Genomic DNA, 26,653 nt, shown 5'->3' with positions numbered 1-26,653 from the left:
GAAAAGGCCAAGCAAGGTGCACATGCTTATTTTACTTTTTCTTTAGGGTCAGATATAATGACAATCTGCTTAAATATTTACACATTTTTAGGGATAAAATACGTGACCCATTACTAATTAAATACCCTTTAATTTAATAGCATTGAGAATTTGTACTTCTTTGAAAATGGGAATTTTTATGTATGTTTTCCATTATCTTTTGATCTTTTAAATAGAATAACACATCTTATAGATAACCCAAAATTCAATGCATCTCTAAATACCCTTTAGTTTAATAACACTGAGAATCTGGACTTCTTTGAAAATGGGAATTTTTATGCATGTTTTCCATACATGTTATAGATAACCCGAACTTAAATGCCCCTCTCTCTTAAACAGAACTTAAACATTGATCTCCTTTTACTTGATTTTAAGGTTTTTACATCTAGAGCAAAATTGTGAGAAAAGCTCCATATAACAAAAGGATTGGCTGCATTTGATAGTCAAAACTACTTAAACCTAAACCATATACACAGTTACATTTTTACCCTTGGCAAAAAAAAAAAAAGGTTACCTTTTTTCCCTGGTCATCCATTCTATGAGTACAGTATTTTGTTGTTTACAATAAAATTATCCATGTTAAGGGAAATAAAGTAGGGAAAATTGCAAAAAAAGACCTTGGAATTGTAAAAACGCAGATAGGGACCCTTGACAACTTCACTTTAGGTTTTGACAAGAATAATATGCCCTGAAGTTGTCAAAACTCAAAGTGAAGTTGTCAAGGGTCCCTATCTGCGTTTTTGCAATTCCAAGGTCTTTTTTTGCAATTTCCCCAATAAAGTATATATGCAAAGCGCAAATAAACATCTTACAGTACCACTTGGGCTCGTAATGCATGGTTAGAAAGTAAAATTGTAACAGTAGACTCCACTTTTTTGTTTGAAAAATAACAATATAATTCAATTTCCATGACAAGTGTAATAATACATTTTTTGAAATGAAAATGTGGGTGATGATTTTGATTTCAAAACAAACAAAAATAAGCATTTGCATGTTTTAGTCGCCCTTCAACTTCTAATTTATTGTTATGCACAGCAAAATAAATTTCGGTCATTAGCAAAAATCAAATAGGAAGTTTGCTTTCTCCTAAAAGCATCCACTTGAATGACTGCAAAATATGATAGGAATACTGAAGGGCAACATAATTTGAAATCCTATTATTACTGGCATCCGCTTATAACATATTAAACTTTCCATTACATATAACATTAATATAATTAAAAATCCTATTATTATTGGCATCGGCTTAACATAACAAACTTTCCATTATATAACAGAATTAAACCATTTAAAAATACTCTATCTGATTCTAAATATAAGACCCAAGACTTGAGAAGTATATAATCGTGAAGCACACAAAGAAGGTCCAGCTTCGTTTCGTTTGGTGGATGCATCTTGTGGTGTAGTATTCCAAATCCATAGTGGTTGATCATCATTGAACACAATCTTGCTGGTGTTCTCATGATTTTTCAGCATCTTAATCCCTACACATATCCAAGAAAAAACAAAGAAAGAAAGGAAAGAACATAATGTTTCCAAACAGTTCAAATACTTTATCATGCTGGAATATAGTAGAAAAAAAATGATTAACAAAGAAAAAAAAGCCTCTAAACACCAGTGAAGACACAAGATATATCAAGGTTTTCTCTTACATACTGAAAGGGTCTGAGTAATAAAATAACATGAAATCTCACTTTGCTTGTAACCTCATCCTATTGCCTAATCCTTTAAAGTGAAAATAAATAATATATGAAGTATACTTACGTGTGTTCTTCCAAAGTTCAAGAGGTGGCCTTTTTTCTGATATGACCACTAGACCTGGGTGGCTGATTGATTGAGGATCGCAGGAGGGCCAAGCGTGAGTAATACGGTGCTGGAGCCAACACAATTCAATATGGACGACGTCACGATGATATAGAGACATCCGATTACGGAGTAAGAAAGATAATGACGGATATGGAAGGGATAGCAATATGGAGTCAGCAAGAGGGGAGATCTCCAAATTTTGCACCAGGAAAATAATAATAGCAAGAAAGAGGCACTCAAGATAAAACCAAACTTAGAAGAAAGCAAGCCAAACCGACAAACTCAGAAGACGAAGTGAAAGCGGCCAATATTCTCCTTTCTTCATTCGCCTCGATTAGGACGAGTGGGTTCATGGGTGAAAGAAAGTTATAGAGGAGTGGCTGCAAAACTATGAAACGATGATTACTACCTAGAAATATCCACCATGACAACCAGATCTTATTGCCGACAAATAAATCTCAAAGACACTCGAATAAGCAAGAGAAAACAACATCGCAAAACCCCACCAACCTCCGCATATTTATAAGAACACCCACCACTAAAATGCAAAGGAAAACGCGAACGCCCTCATTAAATGGGAACAGACCATCATTCATGTATTGATAATCAACACAAGCGAATGGATGAGCACGAATCAGTTCACCTAGACGTGGAGAAGCAGAAATCGGTTCATGAGAAACCAAAAGCCCAACACACACGTGGACAGAAAAAATAAAGCTAACCAATCAAAGTACTAAACTAATGATGCGGCTGATTCATGAACTTGGAGAAAGAACAAAACACGAAGCCTGACCCCTAAACTTCCCCAAAAAAACTGATGAAAGCAAAACTAAATATTCACAAGCCACAAAATACAATCCACGTGGCCCAATACCTGCACATCTACATGGACCAATCACAAAGCATTCACAACGTTTATAGAGTATAGATTAATAGATTAATAGATTAAATACAAAAACGTCTATTAAAATTATCAAATCATTTTGAAGTCCCAAAAAACCTCATTGCAAGATACTCCCTCCGTTCCTTATTATAAGAAACAAATAACCGAAGTACGTTGATAAAAAAAAACAGTTAAAATTAGTTAAGAACAATTAATGTGTAAAAAGTATAATTTTTTTTTCAAAAATGCCCTCATTAATAAGGAGAGAGAGCATGAGAGAGAACAATTAAATTATTAAAAGAAAGAGAAGTGAGAGGGAGAGAGTGTGTGAGTTGGAGATAATAAATATGGGTAAAATAGTAAATCAACACAAAAAAGTAGAGACAACTTGTAAGTGTCTCTTATATATAGGAACATGTCATAAGTATCAAATGTCTCTTATAATAAAGAACGGAGGGAGTATTTTATTTATTTCATTATCAAATTTTCCTTATCTTTTTTTTAAAGTATATATTGACAATTGAAAATGTATCATTAACAATTTAAGGTGTAATGATTAACAACTATCACGGCAACTATTGACAACTCATGCATTGTATTTTTATGATGCACTGAGAAAATGTATTGTTAATACCTGTCACGATAATTGTTAATTATTACATCTTAAGTTATTAAAGACTACTCTTTTAGTTGTCAATGTATATTTAAAAAAAAAGTAATTTGATAATTAAATAAATAAAATCTTTTACAATGAGGTTCTGTGGGATTTCAGAATGATTTGATGATTTTAAGGAACCTTTTTATATTTAATTCTCTTAGATGGGGCCTTATGACAATTTTTCCTATTATTTATATAAGATGTAGTCTCATTTTCTTAAAATTTCATATCATACATAAAAGAATGTCTACTAAATATGGAACTAATAACATTTTTTTTTGATGGCACTGTTCACAAATTATTAATCATACATTTAATGAAATAAAAAATTATTATCTATCTTTTCAAACCGACGGGTCAAACATTAAAGGTTATCTCTTTACTTGTTTTTTTTTTAATATTGGCACTGCATTCTATTTTTATCAATAGATTAAAAATTGGACAAGCTAATAAATCAGTTAAAGTAGTAATTTAAAAGTTAATGATCTAATTGAATTAAATCAGGATTAACACAATTATAATTAAAGTAATATAATTTAATTAAAAAATAATATTAATATATCATCTTAAAAGGAATAATATTTAAATAAAAATATATTAATACACAAGTAAATGAAACATTCATATTCAAATAAAATATAATCTATCAAAATAGAGTTACTAAAATATAAATTTGATGGTTTGCCATTTTATTAAATGCAAAACGATATCATTTGAAATTTAATAAACACATAAAAAAAATATAACGTTCTACTTGATTAATTCATCCAAAACTCTTGAACACCCTAATTATAAAAAAAGAGTAGTCAGCCAGTTCATGAGCAGATTTAAACTGGATTTTAATACTATCTTCTATTATTAATATAAAAACTAATTGACTAATATGAATAAATTAAAAAATAAATTAAGTTAGTTATTTGTAATAAATAAGTATTGTTTTTTTAAAATATCTTTGTTAATATATAAGTTAGAATTACCATTATTATAATAATTATCTTGAAAAAAATATATAAATATAAAAGATAAAATAAATTAGAGTTTTATATTAGAGATTAAAATAAAATCAAATTAAACCTTATATTAAAGGCATAACTTTTGTTTTTATGCCTTGACAAATTAAAAAAAGAAAAATAGAGGAAGAAAAGCTGACGGGCGCATCTTTGTAAGAGGACTTTATAGTAATGATAGCGGGCATCATGAAGCAGCAAAACGAATGATTTCAGCTTTGGCGCGCAAAGAATGAAAAGGCAAACCATACCAAAAAGCAATTAGGAGGGAAAAATACAGAACATAATGATGTGACGTAAAGGGCAAACACCACCAGTGGAGTTTCCTAGTGGCGTCCAAGCATTTCCTGGCTTGTGTTCTTATTTACGGAGCATTTGACATTATTATTGTTGTTATTTATATTTTCAGCATTCTAGTCCTATTTATAACTACAGAAAATAATATTAGGGTATTAGATGTATCAGTAAAATACTTTCTCTGGTCTTATATATAAGTTTTAAATAATTGAATCATGTTTAACGAATTAGCAGTTAAAAATAATAAATAGGTTTAAAATGTATTTTTTTCTCAAATTTGCCCTTATTTATTAATAGAGTAAATGAGAGAGGTAATAAATAAAAAAAATGATTAAAGAGAATATATGAGAGAATGAGTACTAAATAAAGTCAACTAAGCAAAAAATAGAAATAAAAAGCAATAAATGTTCACACAGGGCTCAGTTTTAAAAGTGAAGTTCATATATACAATTGAAGGGAGTAATAACATCAGGGTATTAGATACATAATAAATAAAAAGTACAAAGTGCTTAAATACTTCGAAAATATACACAAAGGAACACTCAGTATTTGAAAGTTTTTTTTGTTATTATATATTCTGAAAGTCTTATTTCATAACATTTCTATCATGAACGTTATTTGCTGTTAAGTTTGACCATTAAAGATAATAGTCAAGCTGCATAATTTAATGATCAAACTTAATAACAGATAATGACCAGGGTATTTTTGCTGCAAAAATAATCTTTTAGGGCAAATAAGAGGTAAAGAAAACTTTCAGATACTGATTGCTTCTTCATAAAATACTTTTGGAATATTTAAACACCTTATTTCTAGATGAAATTAAGATATTGAATACAAATGAAAAATAAGTTAGCATGCTTATAAAAATAAAATTTAATGTAATGTATAAAAAAAAACCATAAATATGATCGAATAAGGTATATAAAAAATTTAGGGGAAAAGTAATCTGCGGGTCCTTAAAGTTCTACAGGATTTTTAATTAGGTCCCTAATGTTTTTTTCTTTTTCATTAAATCCTTATACTTACTAAGATTATAGCCGTTGGTCCTTCCGGATGAAAAACGTTACGGAATGCTAATAAATTGAAAACGGCATTGGTACTGAGGTGGAAAACCCAAGAGCCGCGATATACATCTTCAACGAAGGGGCAGGGTATAAGATCTTCGGCACTAAGGAACACCCGTAAATGTTTCTCCAGGAAGCCATTGCCCACTTTTCGATGACCATGGAAGTCCAAGGAAGAGCAAGTGTTGCCCAGTGAGGGAAGGGAGTGAGGAATGCTGATGTTGGGTATTGATAAATTTCGCAGGCGAGGGGAACAAAAATAACACTTGTTATCACCATTCTCTGTTGTCTTCCGGCTAAAATCCGTTTCAAAGTTTAGGCCATTCCTTCCTTTCCTCCACTGAATCCAACAGATTGTTTTGCTCAATACCCAAGAGTTACACTTACGTATATAGAAGTTATGAAAAACTGGATCATATCTAAAGCTTCATGCTCAGGTCCCAAAAAAAAAAAACAGATCCAAAGCTCCATGCTTGTGTAATCTATTATATGTTTATTGGTTTTAAGCCTACCTCTGTTTTTTATCCTTAAAACAGGGATAAATAGAGTAATACAATTTACCAAAACGTAAGATTGAAAAACCAAGAGATAATATTAAAAAGTATTAGGTACTCTTAATTAGCGTAAGGGGATAAAATTATCGGCTTATAAAGACTGGGTATTGCACTTTGAATTGAAGAAACTCTTGTTTCAATTCTCCAAATATATCAGGAGATGCTTCTATAGCACTTTGAACATAGGTAATGATTGGAACAATTTGTATAATACTGCTGCTATAGCTAAGTATTAGAAAGTTTTGGGATATGCATTAAAGCAAGAAATATATTATGACAATAGTGAGAGAATGATAAACCGAGATGCTTGATAAACGGTCTCATCAAGTTAACCAATTCTTTCTACTTTGACGCAGTTGTATTAAAATTCCAGCAACGAGCAGACGTTCACTAGGGACCTCAATGTCAGCGCCGTTTACTATCTGTTAACATTTTATAACGTATTTCGTCTGAAGGATTAACAGCTATAACATTAATAAGTATAAGTATTTAATAAAAAATAAAAAAACTTTAGGGACCTGATGAAAAATCATGTAGAACTTTAAGGACCGGCAGGTTACTTTTCCCAAAATTTAGCATAGTTCAACAATTTCTCCTAAGATATAGGAGAATATAAGGTAGAAACGCTTTAAATTACTCGTTCCGCAATTGGAGTTAATGACTATGTACAATAACACATTGGAGCTTAGGTATAATTAACTTTTTCAATATTTATTATCATCAAAACTTATATTAAACACAATGTCATAAATTATTATGTCAAACAAAATAATACTGAAAAGAAACTCCCAAAAATAATTTTACTTTCCTCAGAATATTTCTAAAAACTGATATCCTGTCCTTTGTATTTTCTCCTATTTTTTCCTTATCCAAACCAAGCGTTAAATATTCAGCATTAATTGAGTTTCAAATTCTAGAAAAATTAATGAATGTGTCTTAATTAAGTTTGATTCAATATTGAGAAATTATAATTGACAAGGCAATTATGAGATGAGACAATCTTTAATAAAATTGCCCTTGTTATTTAACGTAAACGTGAGATTATAGACTAGCCATTAGGTACTTAGTATTATTAGAATATGAACTCATGAACCTATCGTTTTGTTGATATGAAATGAACCTATGAGACAATAATTGTGTTTTGTACAAAACTTATCCAAGAATATTTGTAAAAAGGCTCAATGATGAATTACCACTTCTATTATAAGGAATGTTTAAGTTACTCCTTCTGTTTTTTTTAATTAAGATTTGAATTTTTGAATAGATTTGGTCCCTTTCATAAGATATAGTTTTGGAATTGTTTGAACATTAATACATTTTTATTCATCCTTAATCAAATGCATCATCTTTACATCATACATTTTTCTTCACCAAAATACTTTTTCCCACTATTTCTCTCTTACTTACCCTCTTATAAATAAGAAAACAATTAGTTAAAAATATAAGCTACCTCTAATTCTAAATATAAAATCTAATTTATAGTATAAATTACACTACAAATTAGATTTCTTATTTAGAACCAAAAATAGTATTCCTCATATATTTATTATTTCTAACTAATATTGATGGATTTTTTAAGCCATACGATTTGGTTATTTGAATTTTAAGAAAATATTAAGGGGCTGGAGGGTTACATCAATTTTTTTTTTGTTTTAGAAAAATCATAGTCTCCTTTCAAAATTATTTTAAGGGAAAAATCGTTAAAAAAGCCCCTAAAAATTTTAAAATTACAAATAAGGTATTTTGTCAAAAAAACGTGTTGTTGTTTGCAATTTAACTAGAAATTTCTCCCTCATGCGATGCATAGACTGGTATAGTTGATTAGAGTTGTAATTGGATAATACTGACATTTAACTCAATCTATTCAAATCCTAGTTAAGATATTATTCAATTTCAAAATTAATTGCTAATTTTTTATTTGAGCCTCCAATTGAAATCCCATTTAATTATAATACTCTTCATTTAATTCAAAATATTTAAATCTCAATCAAGATACTTTTCAAATATCATTAATTCTGGTCAAAAAAAATATCATTAATTGAATATATTTAAATTGCACATTGTTATACTTGACTCATTTTTTAAACGAATCAGATATTACTAGATTTCTAGCTAATTAATAGTTAGCTGATTGATATTGATTAATTAATTTAAATTTCAATGAAGATATTATTCAAATCTTGTTAATTGAATATATTCAAATTGCATACTATTCTAACTTATCCATTTTTAAACAAATTGGGTATTACAAGATTTTAAAAATATACCTGACGGTAATGATTGATAGAAGTTGATGATTGGTTGGATGTTGTCAAAATTTATGAGATTGTTGCAATGGGTCCAACTTATGATTTTATAATTTCCGTGGTTTTTTTTCCTTTTGCAATTTTTCCTGTTTTACAAGATGCATCGCATTGACCAATCTGTTAATAAAGTTAAGTTATGATTACATAAAATAATTTAACCAAACTATTAAATTCTTATATATATTCATTATTGTAAAAACAATAACCATTAAATATATCCTTATCTATCGTTATGATAACATATATCCTCATCTATCAGAGCACAAAATTATCTTTAAAAAGTAAAATAAATTTAATTTATGATTTGTAGCATAAATAAATCAAATAAAACTAAAATTTAAAATTTTTTATAATTAATACGTGGGATGCACACGACAATAATAATTTAATCAAAATATTAAATTCTTATATACTCTATATTCTAAAAAGTACCATTGCTTGTAAAATCTTTTTAATTTATTTTTATTCTTAAAATATTGATTTCTATAATGTTTTCCTAATGTTATCATTATATTTTAAGAATCATTATCTATCATTTTATACGGCTATTAATTAATCCATATTTGGGGCCCACACGACGATGATTAGCTCGTTCAACTCCAATGCGCCTGATCCAAAAAGCCCCGCTCCTTCACCCCGCCTTTTCCGCGCAACACAAAACCTTTTGAAAACTTTATTTTCTGACCAAATTACCCTTTTCTTTTGTCAAAATACCCGTCATGATGACCCATCCGCTCACTCTCACGAAAGTTGAACTGTCGCTTTTTCCCTCACTGGCTTTACCACGTTGGCCTCCGACCCAGCAAGGGAGCGTTACGAGTTACGAATCTCTCGCTGTTCAAATTCTGTTTGAAATTTGAATTTTCTTGCTCAAACTGGATACCTCTCTTTAATGGTATGTCATTAACTCCTTGATATTGGTTTAATTTTTTCTGATTTCATATGAGCAACGGTAATTTTCTTCCCATTTGAGTTATGTTTTCTTGGGGGCTTGATTTTAGTTTTCTTGTGCTGTGCGTCTATATCTGTTCCATCGTCTTATGGTAGAAAGTAGTGGAATGGGTTGTTTTCTTTTCAGTATTTTCTGTTTGTTTACTGGGAAAGTGGAGTAAACATAGGCGGAGAAGTTTCCCTGTTCATTTTGAAGTTGAATTGATCAATGGAATTACACTGATTCCCGGTTTTCTTGCTTTGTTTTTCTGGAAAAACTTGAATTGTAAGTGATCTCGCTCTCTGGCTCGCTCCCTCTTTTTTCGCAGTGAACTTGCTTTGCCTTTTCCTTTACCATTCCTTGGCAGGTTCAGATAAAGGTATCAAAATCTCCCCAAAACTGTTCCGTTCTGTATATATTTGTATACCCTATGTTGTTTTCTGTATTTTATATCTTTCAAATAAAAAGTTGGTGGTTGATCTTAGTTTTTTTTCCTATCATGGTTTTCTCTGTTTTGCTGACTTATAGTTCAATTACATCAGATGAACATGGTCATCTATAAATATTGATTATTGACCTTTGCGTAGAGCTGTCAAAATCAGCTACCCCCTGAGTGGACCCATAAAATTGGCGGGTTGGGTTTAGATTTTACTTCTTGGTTTTAAAGTTTTTTTGTAACAACATGCATTCTCTACATAATAGCTTTGGATTTCTTCAAAACTAGGAAGCTATGAAGTACGTCTCAAATCTTGCAGATTCTTAGACATTGATTGAAAATGACATGCAACTCTATGTTAGTGTTAATTAAATTTATCATACAACATGATGCTCCTTGTGAAGTCTAGCAGACTAGAATAATGGACTGTTGTGCTAATTATTTGCAGAATTGTTGGGCTCATCTTTTGTACTTTCACCTATCAGCATGGATTACATTGAACCAATCCCTTTCTTTCAATAATTTTGTATTCTAGTTATCTAATCTACATCTACTATGTGCAGCAATGGTGATAGAAAATATTGTCAAAACATGAGCTCAACAGACAGTTCAACAATAAAAGCTGAACTTGTACTATAACCTAATTCAACTTAAACCAATGTAATTGTTTTCGCTTGGTGAGTTAAACCAGCCTATTGGCACCTCAGCCCATGATGTGTGGATTGGGATATACTTTTCGGATAGCTATAGGCTTATTATTAATATTATTTTTTGTGGCTGCCTTTTGTTTGGGCTAGTTATTTTCCTATTTAATTGTTTTCCTATTTAATTCAATTTTGTTAAATTATTTGTTATATGAGCATGCATTAGAGTTGGGGGTTTGAATCTCAACTCTTGTGTATAAGCAACCAAGTTGGGCTGGGTCTACCCTTTACCCTCAGTAAAAGAATATATCGGGCTTATTTTTCTTTAATTGTAAATTATAAATTATATTTTCTCCATGACGTCCTTTTTCTTCTTTCAGTTATGTTCTTCATCTAATTAAATAATTCTCCTTATTACTATTGTGTTTAAGCTATACATATATATTCTGCGCTGATATGGGCTTTTTGTGTTTTTCCTTTTATTTTTAGGTTCAGTGAGATCTGAGTTTTTGGCATGTTAGTTCCTTAGATCCCAGGAAAGCCGATCAAGTTCATGAGATTGTGTTGGAATTACAAAGGATCATTAACACATGAAGAAACTGTTCTTTTTTAAATCTTCTGCGTCTAGCAGTGGGAACAATAGTGCAGTTCCCCCAAGACCCACAAATAAGCAAATATGCTGGGAGAACTCGTCAGAAAGTGGATTATATGGTCAGGCTCTTGGCAGAGCCGAGGATAGCTTCCAGAGTCCAACGGGATTGTTCTCTAAATCCCATAAGCATGCAGATAGCCAGGGTTCAGGTAGTGGGCCAAGACTTAGAAGGAGCAGGTCTTTGTCAACAGCAGCCTACCAAGTGAAAGATCATAGTAGGTCTCCTAGTTTCATTTCAGGTGATCAATATCATCAGTGTGAGAATTCTTCTCAGTAAGTATTTATGTCACCTAATTTTGAAGTGCGCGCACACACGAATATCCTATAGAAGCTTATTCTAAATTGTTCGTATTTACTTTTTTTTTTGGCAGAGATTTCTTAGTTTCTTCCTGCTATCAGACTCTTACTCCTGAGAAGCAAAGGCAGTCACCTATCCACATTTCACATGGAACTGAGAGGCCTGGCTCAGCTTGCTCTTCAAGGTCTCATAATGATTCATCTGGGAACTCCTCCACTTCTTCTAGCAACATTTCAAGTAAGATTGTTGACCGTTATATTGATGGAGAGCAGCAGCCAGAAAAAAGCAGGTCAAGGAAAAATTTACAGAAAATTTATGGTGAAAATGGAAATCATGGTATGAAGCTCCCTCCAAAAATTCAGTACACAGCGCCTAATTCACCAACTGATGGTGGTGCTAGATATAAACCAAGAGCTCATTCATTTAGAGAAGCTAAAGGCGCTGATATTCACTTTTCATCCAAAGACTGGAAAGAAAATGGGTTTGGCCATGAATCTCCTCGGAGCCTCGCAAAAAATGTCATTGAGAGACTTTCTCAGTTTCATTCTTTCTCTAAAATCACTTCAAAAGAGGTTGGTCTTGATAATCCAATTACAGTTGAAGATGTATTTGCTAGATCTGTAAATGAAGGCTGTGAGTCAGATCCAGATGAGGCTCTTCCAAAAGGTTATTCTTTTGATAAACCTCACAGAATGGCAGGTGGTTATCATAGCATTGACGATCAAAGATTCCAGAAACATGATGTCTCTGCAGCAGCCAACTGTGACGGCTTAAGCTATGTTGTCCTTGAAGAGGATGTTGATGCAGAGCTACAAAGACGATTAAAGGAAGTCAAAGAGAGAGTTACTCTTTTTTCGAAGGAATTTGAAAGAGAATGCTTTCTTCTTGACAGTGGTTTTGATGTGTCTGTGTTGGTTCAGACAATCAGAAACCTAGAAGAGGAGAGGTTAAGTTTGGCAATGGAAGTTTCAGGCCTTCTTCAGTCTCGCATTGCTGAAAGGACATCTGCTAAGGAAGAACTTAGATCCTTAAAGGAAGAATCGGGGTTACAGGCTCGACGGCTAGAAAAGGAAAAGAATGAGATACAGTCAGGATTGGAGAAGGAATTGGACAGAAGGTCAAGCGACTGGTCACTTAAGCTCGAGAAGTGTCAGCTGGAAGAGCAAAGGCTTCGTGAACGTGTTAGAGAGCTTGCTGAGCATAATGTATCGCTACAAAGGGAAGTCTCATCCTTTAGTGACAGGGAAACAGAAACCAAAAAACTAATAATTTGTTCTGACCATCAACTCAAGGAAATGACTGAAAAGATGGAAGAAATGAAAGAGCAAAATTTGTATTTTCAACAAAATGTCTTAGAATTACAACAGAAGTGTAAGATAGTAGAAGAGAAAAGGGACATTTACCGAAGAAATTATGAAGAGAAGGAGAAGGAATGTAAAGAGTTACACAAATCCATCACAAGATTACTAAGAATATGCAGTGACCAAGAGAAGACAATCACGGGGTTGCGAGATGCATTTAGTGAGGACTTGAAGAATCCTTCTATGGAGAGGGTGGAGAAGCATGTTGCAAGAATGCAAATGGAGCAAATGAGGTTATCGGGTGTAGAAATGGCCTTGAGAAGGGAGTCAGAGTCTTATAGGATTGAAGCAGATTCTCTTCGCCAAGAAAATATAACTCTACTAAACCGCTTAAAAGGGGATGGGAAAGGAATTGTTGCTGCTACTTATAAGCTAGATAAAGAGCTGTTGGCCCGTATTTATTGTCTGCAAAATCAAGGCCTGACAATGCTAAATGAAAGCTCCGACCTATGCTCAAAGTTGTTTGAATTTATCAAAGGGACGGGAGGTCAGCTTCTTCAAGATTCACGGCAGGAAATGGAAGTGAAAAGAAATGGTCTAGATGGGCAATTTATTGTTGAATCTGAAAGTAGAATTCAGAGTCTTAAAAGTGGAATTGAAAGCTTAACTAGGAGTTTGCAGATGATGTCGGGTTTGGTTGCTGAAAAGTCAAGTTCATTGACAACTAAATTTCAGTCACAGTTTATTGATCCTGATAAACTAGCTAAATTGAATGATCAATCATCTGAGGTAAGTCACTGCTAGACCTTTATAATATATTATCTTAAGCAAAATGCGGATTGTAACTTGTCTATTTCTTATATTTAACCTTTAAATATAAGCTTTTTTTTTTTCCTTCTTTTTTTTTTTAGCACGTTCTTTTTATTAAAGACATATAACTAACCTTTTAAAAATCTTTTGTAGGATATGATAAAAACTGAACTTAAAGCAGAATGCTTGCTTACAAGTCTGTTAAGAGAGAAGCTATACTCGAAAGAGCTCCAAGTTGAGCAGCTGCAAGCTGAACTTGCTACAGCAGTAAGAGGAAATGACATACTTAAATCTGAGGTACAAAATGCACTAGCCAACCATTCATGTGTCAACCATAAGTTGAAGGACCTTGAACTTCAGGTCAGTCCCCACTATCAATTTTCGTAAATTATATAGGTAAGCAGGCCATTTTCTGTGGAAAATGTCTAATAAAATGTGCTACCTCTAATTCTAAATATAAGAACTAATTAAGAGATTTGTTTTGGTTCTAAATATAAGGCCTCAATTTACTTTACCTTCTAATTTTATAACCTCAAAGTACCTCTGTTGATTGCACATAATAAGAGGGTTTTCATTGAGAAGTGGTTACAATGCACATGATAAGAAAGGATACTTTAGAAAAACCAATATATTTGTTATAAATAACTAACTTAACTAATTTTTTTAATATTTATAAATTAATTATCTAGCTCTTATATTAAAGATTAGAGAAAGTAATAAAGTTTTCCGTAAGTTTATTTTATTTAAGAATTATCTTCCAACAAATGGAGTGTAGAGTTGGAGGGTTCCTGGCAGTACTTTCGGAAGTTGCTGTTGCTTGGACCTGGTCCTACTCGGCTAGGAGAAGTATGGAAATTAATTTATCATGTTCTGGGTAACAGATGTTGAAGAAAGATGAGAACATAAGCCACCTCCACAGTGATCTGAAGGAATCTATGAAAGAATTAGCAATCGTTAAGGGAATATTGCCCCAAGTAAGCGAGGAGAGAGATCGCATGTGGGAACAAGTGAAGCAATATGCCGAGCAGAATATGCTATTGGACAAAGAGATCAATGGCTTGAGGAAGAAGATAGAGGTCCTTGATGAAGATATACTTGTAAAGGAAGGTCAAATAACAATATTAAAAGACTCCCTTGGTAAAAAGCCCTTTGACCTCCTTGGGAGTCCTGATTCTATGCATGAATTTTTGCTTAACTGATTGCTATAAGCGCATATTTCTTTTTCATAGGCCAACTCATTATACGTTGTTCATAGTTCTATACATCAATGAGGTTTTGAAGGTTCTTTTCTTGAGTTTATAGATGAATTTGTGCTTGCATTATTTTGTACAAGCTTTGTTCTTTTTTTAAGGTCATGTTATAATATCTACTTTTTCCTATTTGATTGACTCTTGTTATCATCAGTCAGTGTATCATAATATGATATAAACTTCGATTTATTTAAAACTTATAAATAGTGTGGCATTGGGGCTCATTTTAATACCCATGCAAAGTATGAGACATCTAATTATTTTTTCCCCTTTAATATTTTAATTATGCATGATCGATCAACTTCAAACCTAAGGGGTCTATCTTCTTGGGAAATAGAATCTTTTCTTTTAACCCTCTACTTTGAGCAAGCTTTTTTTAATGAAAAAAATTACTCATAGTTATCAATTAAAAAAAATAAATACAAATAGATTTTTTGAACTTTAATTATTACTTATAGGTCCAAGGGGACTTGGAGTAATTTGAAGGAGAAATTCTTGTGCGCTCCAGGAGCACCACGTCATTTATGGTCTGACAAATAAAAACCTGCCATCTCATTAAACTTAATCTTAGCTGTAAACTTAGCTGTCAGCTTTTAATTTGTATTTACTTAAGTAATTTAATTTAACAATTTCTTTTAGAAAGTCGTTCTCATCTTTTGTTCCTGACTTTTTCTGCCCTCGTCGCTAGTTCGTCGTCTTCTCCATTTGTTTTTCCAAAACTCCCTTCCACATAATTTTTCTTCTTTGTTGTGTGTTTCTGCGTCAGGAGCCACCATGTTTCTCCCCTCCTCTTCCCTCATCACCCTTACCTTCTCTATATTTATCCTCTCCCATCTACCTCACCTTCACCCTCCAACTCCTCCCGCCGTCACTTCCGCCCGCCTTATCTCACTCCTGCCGTCAGTGATTCCGTCTAGTTCGCGTCTCTCCATTTGGAAGATTGTACATCATTGTCTATCTCCTTTTTCAACTCATACCCATCTTTTTTCCTCTTTCAAGTTCTTGAATCTGGTTGCTTACTTCTCTAGATCCAAAGCATGAGGGGAAAATTGATGTTCTTGAACCTGAGTCCACGATTTGAAATTTATGTTTGATTTGCTGCTCTTGTTTTGTGTTAAGCGAAGGAAGGAGGGTGCTGGACAGAGAAAAGAAACACTACTCTTCATCTCGTGGGTCCATGGAGTACATGGAGGAAAGAGAGGGTTTGTTGGTGGGGAGGAGCGAAGATGATGGAGGAGGGCAGAGAAGTCAGGAAAAAGGATGGGTACGAGTTTCTAAAAGTAATTGTTGAATTAAATTACAAAAAAAAATATAAATAAAAAAACTAACAGCTAAGCTCACAGATCAGATTAAATTTAATGAGATGGCAAGTTTTTATTTGTCAGACCATAAATGACGTGGTGCTCCTGGAGCACAGAAGAATTCCTCAATTTGAAGTTGGCGTGAATTGTGATATAATTTGTAGTAGGTATGAAATGACATCAATGTCTGTGTTAACCAAACTTGGATGATTGTTGACTGATTGCACAGACAGGCATTGATCAATCGACAATTGAACAAATTTATTTTATTTTCATAGTTTGAAAATTGGGTTAAAGGTAGTTTGTGCCCTGGAAGTTTTTGCGAATGAGTAGCGGGCATCAGAAAATTTTTTTTGGAGCAATATTGCCTCAAAAATTATAAAATTATAGTAATGTTACCTCTTTTTAATAGCACCAAACGGTCAACTGTCATTTGACCAATTTTGCTGAGTTGGCTCTACCATATAAGATATTATGCCATATAATATACCACATCAGATTATAACAAAAATGGGTGGGGGTGGGGGTGGGGGGAGGGACGTGACTGGCTTCTTTCTTGGCTTCGCATATGCTCTCTTCCGATTCATTCTTGCCACTGCAAGTAAATCACCTTTTTACTATGTCAGGCAAAAAAAAGTTCACCTTTTCACCATGATTTCAGCTCGCTAAGATCAGATAGCAAATTTTCACAGGGAAGCAATTGATTAATCGAAACCAATCATTATGCAGATCAATGAAACTCAAAGAATAGAGGGTAGATTAGCAAACAAAAAAAAAACCCTTCTATTATCATTAGCATCTATGAACTAGCGGGTTGAGGTATAAATTTACTCTGAAAGTTTTTACTCAAAAATATTGGTATCTAAAAGTTTTTTTGGGAACAAATTTTTTCCGTAAATTTAAAATTGTGACAATATTGCTCTTCACGGTTAAAAAACTTACGTCCGCTAAAATAGTTATGTTGATCATTAATATTGTTAACAGTAGGGGATAATATTGCCACAATTTTAAAGTTTCAGGGCAAATTGACTTCCAGAAAAACTTTTGGATACCTAATGCTCTTGAGTGAAAACTTTTGGGACAAATTTATACCTTAATTCATAAAAATTGATATTTATAAGTCATATTTTCATATTTATATGTGAAGTTGTGTCATTTATAAGTCAAATTTTTATATTTACAAAAATAATTGCATCATTTAAAAGTCAAATTTAACAATTTCATATCTATGAGTTGGGTTGTGTCATTTAGAATTGATTATAACTTTTCTCCCAAAAATTGTACAGGTCAACAAAACTGGTAAAAAAGGCACACACATTTTTTTGTTGTAAATGACAAAAATTTTACTTGTATTTATAAAAAATTGATTTGTAAACGTTAAATTAAATTGAATTGCAAATATGAAAGTTTGACGTGTAAACATCAAACTATTAATATTTGAGTTGAAGAACATTAAAAGAAGGGAGCATTACAATCAAGTCCCATAGAAAAGAAATAATTACTAAAAAAGGCCTAATAACAACCTGAGCAGCCTGTAGGACTTATCATTATAGTGGAGAATAACAACCTTTAAGACTTGTTTTGTTATTTTTCTTTTTATGGGACTAGATTGTAATTCTCCCATTAAAACAAAATATATTGTCTGTCTTACTGCTTAACAATTGTTCATTGGTGGCAGGCAATCAGTCAACTACAACTACAGACAACCATTGTTCAACACTAGGTGGGTGATTGCTTTTTTTTTTGGGAGAAAAAGACAAAATGATACTCCTCTGATCTTTAATATAAGACCTGTTTAACTAATTTGATTAGATTAACAAAGTTAGGTACGTTAGTTAATTATAAAAAATATGATATATTTTTCCTAAAACACCATAATCATCTTTCTTATTATCCTCCCTTCCTCTTTTACTTGCTTATGGTTGAGGGAGTATCTATAAGAGTAATTTAGGAAAAATTGATCAATATGAGAAATATGTTTTATGTTTAGAACTAAAATCAACTAAACAATTAGGTTCTATATTAATGACTGGAGGAGTATTAAATAATATAAGTTTACAAATTACAAATACTCAGAAGTAAAATGAGTTCCTAAGAAATTGTAAAATGTTGATATTGGAATGACCCCTAAAGTTAACAATAGAAAAATCAAGAAGCAATGCTAAATCTCCTACCCGACATTGAGAGTTGAAGAAACTTGTGGAGAAGTCTGAAGAAAAGATGTCCTAACACAATAAGTTGTTAATAGTGCCTTAACATCTACTTTTCTGGTTCTTAATATAAGACCCATTTAACTAATTTGATTAGATTAAGAAAGTTAGGTAAGTTAGTTAATTATAAGAAATGTGACACGTTTTTCCTAAAATACCATAATCATCTTTTACCCTCTCTTCCTCTTATACTTGATTATGGTTGAAGGAGTATCTATAAGGTAATTTAGAGAAAACTGATAAATATAAGAAATGGGTCTTATATTTAGGACCAAAACTAATTCAACAATTAGGTCTTATATTAAAGACCGGAGGAGTATTTGCAAGATCACTGTGACCTGAATCCAGAAAAGAGCAGCATGGTAGCATTTGAAAAGTAAAGTTGTCCTTGGGGTTGTTTTATTTTCCCACAAGAATTCCTTCATGGGATCCATTATGACAAATAATTCCATGGCAAAAGTGTTTCCCTGACCTCTTATACTTGTGAAAGAGAACATTCCATCGATCGTCATGCAAAGGTAGACTGGAATCAATAATGGATTTTAGTTTACCCAACTTTGCCATGGAAGAAGAAGTCGAGAATGCAAGATCCTGGTAGTTGACAATTTATTTTACTTCCCTAATTATTGTCAAATGGCTATCTCTTTTTCCATGATGTAAAGTTTAATTCTTTTTCCTCCGAAGAGTGTGCAAAAGACATTATTTGAGAGATTAAATTAAAAAAAAAATTATCTCTTTGGAGATTGAAAAGAGTGCCCTTAAGCCATTCCTTGAAACCAGTGAAAGTTAAAGAAGGAATTCTAATATTAACACATCCACACCATATACTTCTTGTTAAAGGACAATTGACAAAGAGATGATCCAATGTCTTTGCCGCATCACAACCAAAGACATATAAAGTAGATAAAGGGAAGTGATGCCTGGTGAATATGCCACTTGATGGGAAGACATTATGAAACAGCTTCGAAATGAAAAGAAGTTGCTTGTAAGGCAAATGTAACTTTCACAGAAATCTCCAGAAATGATCATCAGCAGTACCATCAGGCCTGGGATCTTGTAACAGTAGTTTAACACCATCCTTCATTGTATAATGTCTTGAGGGGTTGCTAGTCCACATCAAAGTATTTGGAGAGTTTAAAATGGAAATAGGGATACTGAGAATTTCCTAGGCAACATTGGCCGAATATAGAGAGCAAACTAGCTGTGAATTCCAGATAATAAGATTCCAAGATAATGAAACATGCAATAATAGATCAACTACTTGTTGAATGTTCAACGAAGAAGCTCGACCCTGCTGCATGGGCCACCAAAGGTCGTGATTAATCAGAACCATGGTACCATTCCCAACATGCTATTTTAATCTCCTGACAATGATTCCTGCATTTTTAGAAAGCTCCTTCCATATCCAAGAAGAATTGTAAGGATTCTTGACAATTGTTTCACTAGAAAGATCAATATACTTGATCTTCAATGTGGAAGCCAAATTGACTATTCAATGACTTGTCAAATTGTCAAATATCAAAGGTGTTATGAAGCCCCAAGTAACAAACATAATTATTAAAAAGTCCTAATAGTGACAAAGCAGCTTGTAATGACAAGTTCCAGAGTAGTAAATGATAACTCCCTTGCTGATAATTATTTTCTTTTTTTAGAACCTCATTGTAATTTTTCTTAATTTTAATAAGATTATATTCTATTCTTGACTAACTCTTACGAATATCTTTAGCTCTTGTTGATGACCAATGATTTCTATGCTCTTTTTTGATCTTGAGACATTGATGTTTGCATCAAACATTAAAATATATATTGAAAGTAGGGATAATTTCAATTAGGGACTATAGTTAACAATTTATTTCAAGCAGTCCTCAAAACATTCTGAAATGTCACTATAGGACCAAAGGAGCAAACTAAAATTAATTTAAGAAAGGAAAAGACATTCTTGCCCCTCAAACTGTGACTCTGAAGCTCTTCCTCCTCTCTCTCTCTTAAAACTGTCGATAACTCAAGCTCTCCTCTCTCTTACTCTCTGAAAAATCCATTGTTGTGTTGAGAGAGATCATTCGCTGTCATCGCTGTTTCGATAAGGAGAGCCTTTACCGTCACTACTATTCTAGTATGGAGTGTCTTCACCGTCGGTGCTATTTTGGTAACAAGAGCTTTTGTTGTCACTATAATCTCTCTCTCCCTCTCTCTGTGTACATGACCTCTTTCACTGTCTTTCCATTAAAAAATTTCTACTTATAATACTGCAAAATCCTTCTCCACTTCTTCTATTGTAGATTTTATGGGTTTGGTTTGGGTTGTTGTGAAGTTCTGAATCAGTAAGAAATTTTTTTACTACTCAGATTTGAGATAAAATTATATAGTGTTGAGTGTTGAGAGTATATCTTTCATTTCCTATCATGAATTGCATTTTGAATTTGCAAATTCCACTTCTCTAGAAAAAATGGTGATTTGGTGCTGTAAAAACTCGTATTATTGTTGTGAATTTGCAAATTCCTGTTGTAAACATATATTGTGTTTAATTATTAAAAATTAATTGGAATTAATACTTGAATGATGTGCATCAATGTATCATATATGACTAGCAATGGTGAAAAGTAATTATTTTATATCTTCCATGCGGGAGGCGAATTTGTGAAGACCTTAGAAGGCAAAATGATATATGAAGTACTACATTGAAATTGCTTGGCAACTATGTAAATGCAAAACAAATTAATCAACCTATAAACATATGTATTTATGTTGTTAATGGGTGTATCTGTATTACAGATGTCCTAATCCTACTTGTGAACTATCACTCTTAGACTTGTAAATTGTTCTGTTCAATTTTATGAATGAAATAATCCACTTGCAAATAGACGTATTTATGATGTTAATGGGCGTAATCATATCCCAGATTTTCTAATTCCACTTGTGAACTATCGCTTCGAGACTTGTGAATTGTTGTGTTTATGAAGTAAATAAATTCACTTGCAAATAGATGTATTTCTATTGTTAATGGACGTATCTGTGTTGCAAATTGCCTAATTCTATTTGTAAATAGTCCCTTCTAGACTTGTTAATTATCATGTTCATCTTCTTCAATTCAACTAGCTCGCTTGTAAATGGACGTGTTCTTGTTATTATTATACATATCTTTCTTACAAATTTTTTAATTTCAGTTGTCAATATGATAGCCACATCAATATATATATATATATATAAATACTCTTCCACCAAGCCGATCTCTTTATTTGGCTTATTGATGGCTCTCCTCACAAAACACTGTTCATAAGCTGCTTGGTTACCATCTCTGGCTGCGTTTAAGTCGGCTTCCTATCATTAATGTATTTGGCTTAGCAAAGGACCTGTTATGTCAGCACGTCAGAATTTAAAATTCAAATACTATTCAAGTGGGTATCTATTTTCCGCCTATTTCAATACTTCCTAATTTCCTATCTCGCTTTCGATGAGTCACACATTGGGATACATGATATTTTGAATCTAGGATCCCTAACCTAACCTCTCATCTCTTAGCCTAGGCTTCAATATTCAAAGAGCCTCCCTTTGATATCTTCTCTCTACTCCTTTCATCAATTTATTCCTCCCCTGTACTCTCTCCTTCATCGATTTCTTCTTCTTCTTCTTCACAATCTTCTTCATCTTCTTCCACTTTGATCAATGATTCCATGTAAGATCGCAGCCAAGGGAAGGGTTTATGGAGTCTTTGCATCTAATGGGATTGTGGTACTATCCAGGTGTGAAGACCCCAGAGGTGATTGTAATGAGTAGAGATCTCACACAGCTTCCTGAACTATGAGCAAACACTCGAACGTGAGAGCAAGGAATCACCTAACGAATGGACGAGCTCTAAGGAGGGAGGAAAGTGGAAGGCAGGAACCACGCTTTCAGTGTTGATTGTTAATTTTTCTCATTTTTTGTTGATCTTTTGACAACTTATTTTCTATTGTGTGTCTATTGGTTCTTACCCTCTTTTGCTTCAATGCATATATACTCCATTATTTTTACTTCCATGGTCTACCTTGCAATGGTTAGTCAAATATTGTGTTTAGGCCACCAGATACATCTCAGCTACAGGATTTGCTGCTAAATGGCTTGAAATTTTCAGAAATGGCTTGGTGCAATCTTTTATCAAAGTACATACTCTATCTGCATCAGGTATATATTTGAAAATTGCTATAAGGATAGGTAGTGGCTTCATATGGTTAGTAAAAAATCAATAATATTTAAATCATCTGATGGGGGTGTTCATGATTCTTTATAAAATTTTTGATTGAAACTTTCAACATCTATGAATAGTTATTCTCCCCACAAATTCTTATTGAGCTTTTTTTACCTTATCTTTTTCGGCATTTGCTCTTGAATTTGATGATACCGAGAAGTATAGGACTTATGAGATAATGTTATTTCAGGAAGTCCACAGTGCAATTTTAGAGCTCAAGGTATTTATACTTTCCATACATTTCCTAAATGGGCAATGTTCACTTGATCGGATTTGATAGACTTCATCATTCTTATTCCATGTAGTAAACGTTATACATTTCTATCATTATCTCTTTGTTCTGAATGCACTTTATGAATCATACTGTGAAATCCTTGGCTAAACCAGTTTTAGTTAATGAAAAATTTGATAATTATTTTCTCTTTACTGGAATATGTTTCTTGATATTGCATCAAGAGTTAACAGATTGGCTCACTTCTTTGGTTTTCACTAACAATGATTTGCTGTCTAGAAATATAATGATAAATGAAGATGAAGGCATTCACAAAATCTTGATGACAAGCGTATTCAATAGTGCACTCTAATTTTGCCAATGAAAGTATGTTTCTGATAGGAACTTACCGTAGTTAGTATACTCATGCTTTAGGGAGCTTCTTATTAATAATTAGTTCTACAGTCTTGCATTACTTTGTAAATGGGAACTTCCTGTAGTGAATCCAGAGAGTAATGCCATGAATTAATGTACTTTTTTCATAGATCAGATTTTTGCAGTGTGTTGAACAATATTGGGACCATGAGTTGGGAAATCTCTGGTGAAATGCATGAGACCAAGTTTATGTTATGTTTGTCTAGTTATACACGTAAACATTGCTATATTTTAGAAAAGTAGCTTCATAACAATACATTAAATAATTATATGCAATTATGACCCTCAAGATATCCTGTTATATAAGGATCCATGGTTTGGTGAAATATTAGACTAGAGAATTAAAATTAATAAAATGAGGGACATCTTTTTGCTCACCCTCAGCCTCTATATTTAGCTATGTATGAAACCCATGTATATATTAAAAGGAATGGTTTGGACGAGGCAAAAAATCCAAGTGCAGCGATAAGAAGCCACTGAATAAACAGATTTCAATACTTAAAGGTTGAAATTGTTTCTTATTTCAAGTTTATGTTATCTTTGTCCAGTTGATACAAACTCTGAAGATAAAAATGAAAGGAGATATGTGTGTTGTGTGAGTTGTATAATATGAGAGGATGAAATAAAGACAAGAGAAAAGGCATAGATTTAATCGAAGCTCCACATTTATACAGAGAGGAAAGAAGGGGGTGGACACTTAGTCATAAGTGTATGGCGAAGAGGACATAGAGAAAATTTGATTTATTTCTTTCCTCCTTAAATATAATTCTCCCTTTCTGAATTTTAATATAAAAGTTTCAAAACTATATTTTTTTGGCCAGAAGTTTAAAAATTAATTTAGATAATTGATGTTTTATTATTTGATATAATTAAGTATTAAATTGAAAGTGAATGCTCCCCGTGCAACGCAGGGGGAAGCACAATCTAGTTTCTAAAACATGAAGTTATTAAGCAATGTATCCTTATTGCAAATTCTCCAATTTCATTTGTCAGTGGTACATCATATACTTATAAACTAGTGGGGATAAGTAGAAGATTAGAATTAATTGACATGAAACATACTTATAATATATGTTCCCCAAAACTAAAATTGTACAAATTATCTATACACAAATTTGAACACATTCTAAAGTAGGTTAAATTACATCTCAGAAGAAATATAACAATTGCTATGTCATCGCTTTTTTTTTTGGTTGTGTCTTTATCAGTTGAAGTAGTTTCACAACAGTGCCTGACTTCATATTTTTTCTGTAAGTAATGAGCCACCACAACAGCTCAGACTTTAGTACAGTGTGTTGTTCCTATGGCACAAAAATAAAAAACCATCAATACATTCGCACAGGTACAACAATAAAAACTCAAAATAATCAATGAACTCACAAACATTTAATTCCACTGCTGCTAGCCATATATGATACGTTGCTGCACATCATTCAAGTATTAATTTCAATCAATTTTTAATAATTAAACACAGTATACATTTACAACAGGAATTTACGAATTCACAACAAAATATGAGTTTTCACAGCACCAAATCACTTCTTTTTTTCCTGGAGAAGTAGAATTTACAAATTCATAATACAATTCATAATAGGAAAGGAAAGACTTACTCTCAACACTCAACGGTGTGAATCTAAAATCAACCTACTATATAATTTTATTTCAAATCTGAGTAGTAAAAAAATTTCTCACCAGTTCAGAACTTCACAACAACCTAAACCAAACCCATAAAATCTACAATAGAAGAAATGAAGAGGGATTTTGCAGTATTATATGTAGAAATTTTTGAATGGAAAAGCAGTGAAAGAGGTCGCGTATACAGAGAGAAGGAGAGAGAGATTATGGCGACAGCGAAGGCTTTTGTTACCAAAATAGCACCGACGGCGAAGGCACTCCTTACTAGAATAGTGGTGACAGCCAAGGCTCTCCTTACCGGAACAGCGACGACAGCGAATGAGTGGTGACGACCAAGGCTCTCCTTACCGGAACAGCAATGACAATGAATGAGTGGTGACGACCAAGGCTCTCCTTATCGGAACAACGACAACAATGAATGATCTCTCTCAATGCAATGCGGATTTTTCAGAGAGTAAGAGAGAGGAGAGCTTGAATTATCGATAGTTTTAAAAGAGAGAGAGGAGGAAGAGCTTCAGAGTCACAGTTTAAGGGGCAAGAATGTCTTTTCTTTTCTTAAATTTATTCTAGCTTGCTCCTTTAGTCCTGCAATGACATTTCAAAATGTTTTGGGGCTGTTTGAAATAAATTGTCAACTATAGTCCCTAATTGAAATTTTCCCTTGAAAGTAATATCATTATGTACACATGGAAAAAAGGATATCTTTACCTACATCTCTCCACTTCCTCTTTACTTGTTATCTCTGCCATCAAATCAACTTCCAATAGTTAAGATTTAACATATTATAATATTATAACATTAAATAACAAAAATATGTATACCTAAATTTAAATTGTTAAAATTTAATATGAATTAAATTTTAAAAAAAAATTAGATTTATTTATGTGTTTTGTTATATAATATTATTATAATATATTGAATCTGAATAATTGGAAGTTGATCCAATGATAGATACAACAAGTGAAGAGGAACATGTAAAGATGCTAATTCAAACAAGTTAGGCTTATTTGAACTAACCCAAATTATTAGGATTTTTATTTATTTTTTAAATACTACGTCAATTTCTATCTTTAAAAAAGTCAAGTCTTAAAAGTCTAGTTTTTGTCACTTGTCCAGAAAAAAAAAGTCTAGTTTTTGTTACATATGTCAATATTAGCATCACATCAACACGAAAGAATTACATCATTAGGCGTGAGTTCAAATAAAACACAAATAATGAGATAATAATATGAACAATTACTAATTAATTAACAGTATAAAAACAAAAAATAAAATAAATCCATATTTGAATATTAAGCTAGCTTGAACTCGAATGGGAATGCTACGCCTATTCTGGCCAGCTCAAAAAGCCTTGTTATTAAAAATAAAAACCTATTTATTCTTTTATATATACTACTTTCGGTTCTAATTATAAAACCTCATTTGTAGTTTACAAATAAAGTTTTATAATTAGAACCAGAAGTAGTATAAGTGAAGACTATATATATTAAAAACTAAAGTTCCCCGTTAGAATAACTAGAAATAAAAAGTTCCAAACAAAGTCACTATTAAAACAACAAATATCATAATAGATAAAAATAAAATATAGTTTTTCCAATTTCGACACAGAATTTTTGTAAGTTTATTTAGTTATCATCTCAAAGTTTTAAATTGTAGTTGTAGAAAGATAAACCCTTTGCATTTTTACATTTTTACAACAA

The 26,653-nt window shown here is 32.4% G+C and overlaps 1 protein-coding gene across 3 annotated transcripts; it reads left to right on the top strand.

Annotated features, from left to right (window-relative positions):
- LOC114754801 (golgin subfamily B member 1) lies at nt 1-14,985 on the top strand. 3 transcript variants are annotated; one of them, XM_028943635.1, is made up of 5 exons: nt 1-16; nt 11,176-11,550; nt 11,649-13,665; nt 13,840-14,046; nt 14,568-14,985. In XM_028943635.1, exons 2-5 carry the CDS (start codon nt 11,216-11,218, stop codon nt 14,883-14,885), a joined length of 2,877 nt encoding a protein of 958 aa, XP_028799468.1. In that variant the 5' UTR covers nt 1-16; nt 11,176-11,215; the 3' UTR covers nt 14,886-14,985. The 3 variants fall into 3 exon arrangements, with proteins under 3 accessions (XP_028799468.1, XP_028799467.1, XP_028799466.1); XM_028943634.1 differs by lacking the exon at nt 1-16 and adding an exon at nt 9,409-9,509 and having other exon boundaries at nt 11,115-11,550; XM_028943633.1 differs by lacking the exon at nt 1-16 and adding an exon at nt 9,836-9,924 and having other exon boundaries at nt 11,115-11,550.
- The last annotated feature ends 11,668 nt before the right edge of the window (nt 14,986-26,653 follow it).

This window comes from Neltuma alba, unplaced genomic scaffold (assembly GCF_004799145.2).
Source record: "Neltuma alba isolate B1F8T4 unplaced genomic scaffold, ASM479914v2 tig00010189_pilon, whole genome shotgun sequence".
NCBI classification, from domain to species: domain Eukaryota; kingdom Viridiplantae; phylum Streptophyta; class Magnoliopsida; order Fabales; family Fabaceae; genus Neltuma; species Neltuma alba.
The sequence above is the reverse complement of the archived record's forward strand: the minus strand, read 5'-3'. Positions and strand labels throughout refer to the sequence as shown.

Excerpts from the sequence above, each read along its gene's own strand:
- LOC114754801 (XM_028943635.1), top strand. The coding sequence starts at position 11,216 with ATGAAGAAACTGTTCTTTTTTAAATCTTCTGCGTCTAGCAGTGGGAAC. Across the intron at positions 11,551-11,648 it reads CAGTGTGAGAATTCTTCTCA|AGATTTCTTAGTTTCTTCCT; the intron begins GTAAGTATTTAT and ends TTTTTTTGGCAG. Across the intron at positions 13,666-13,839 it reads TGAATGATCAATCATCTGAG|GATATGATAAAAACTGAACT; the intron begins GTAAGTCACTGC and ends AATCTTTTGTAG.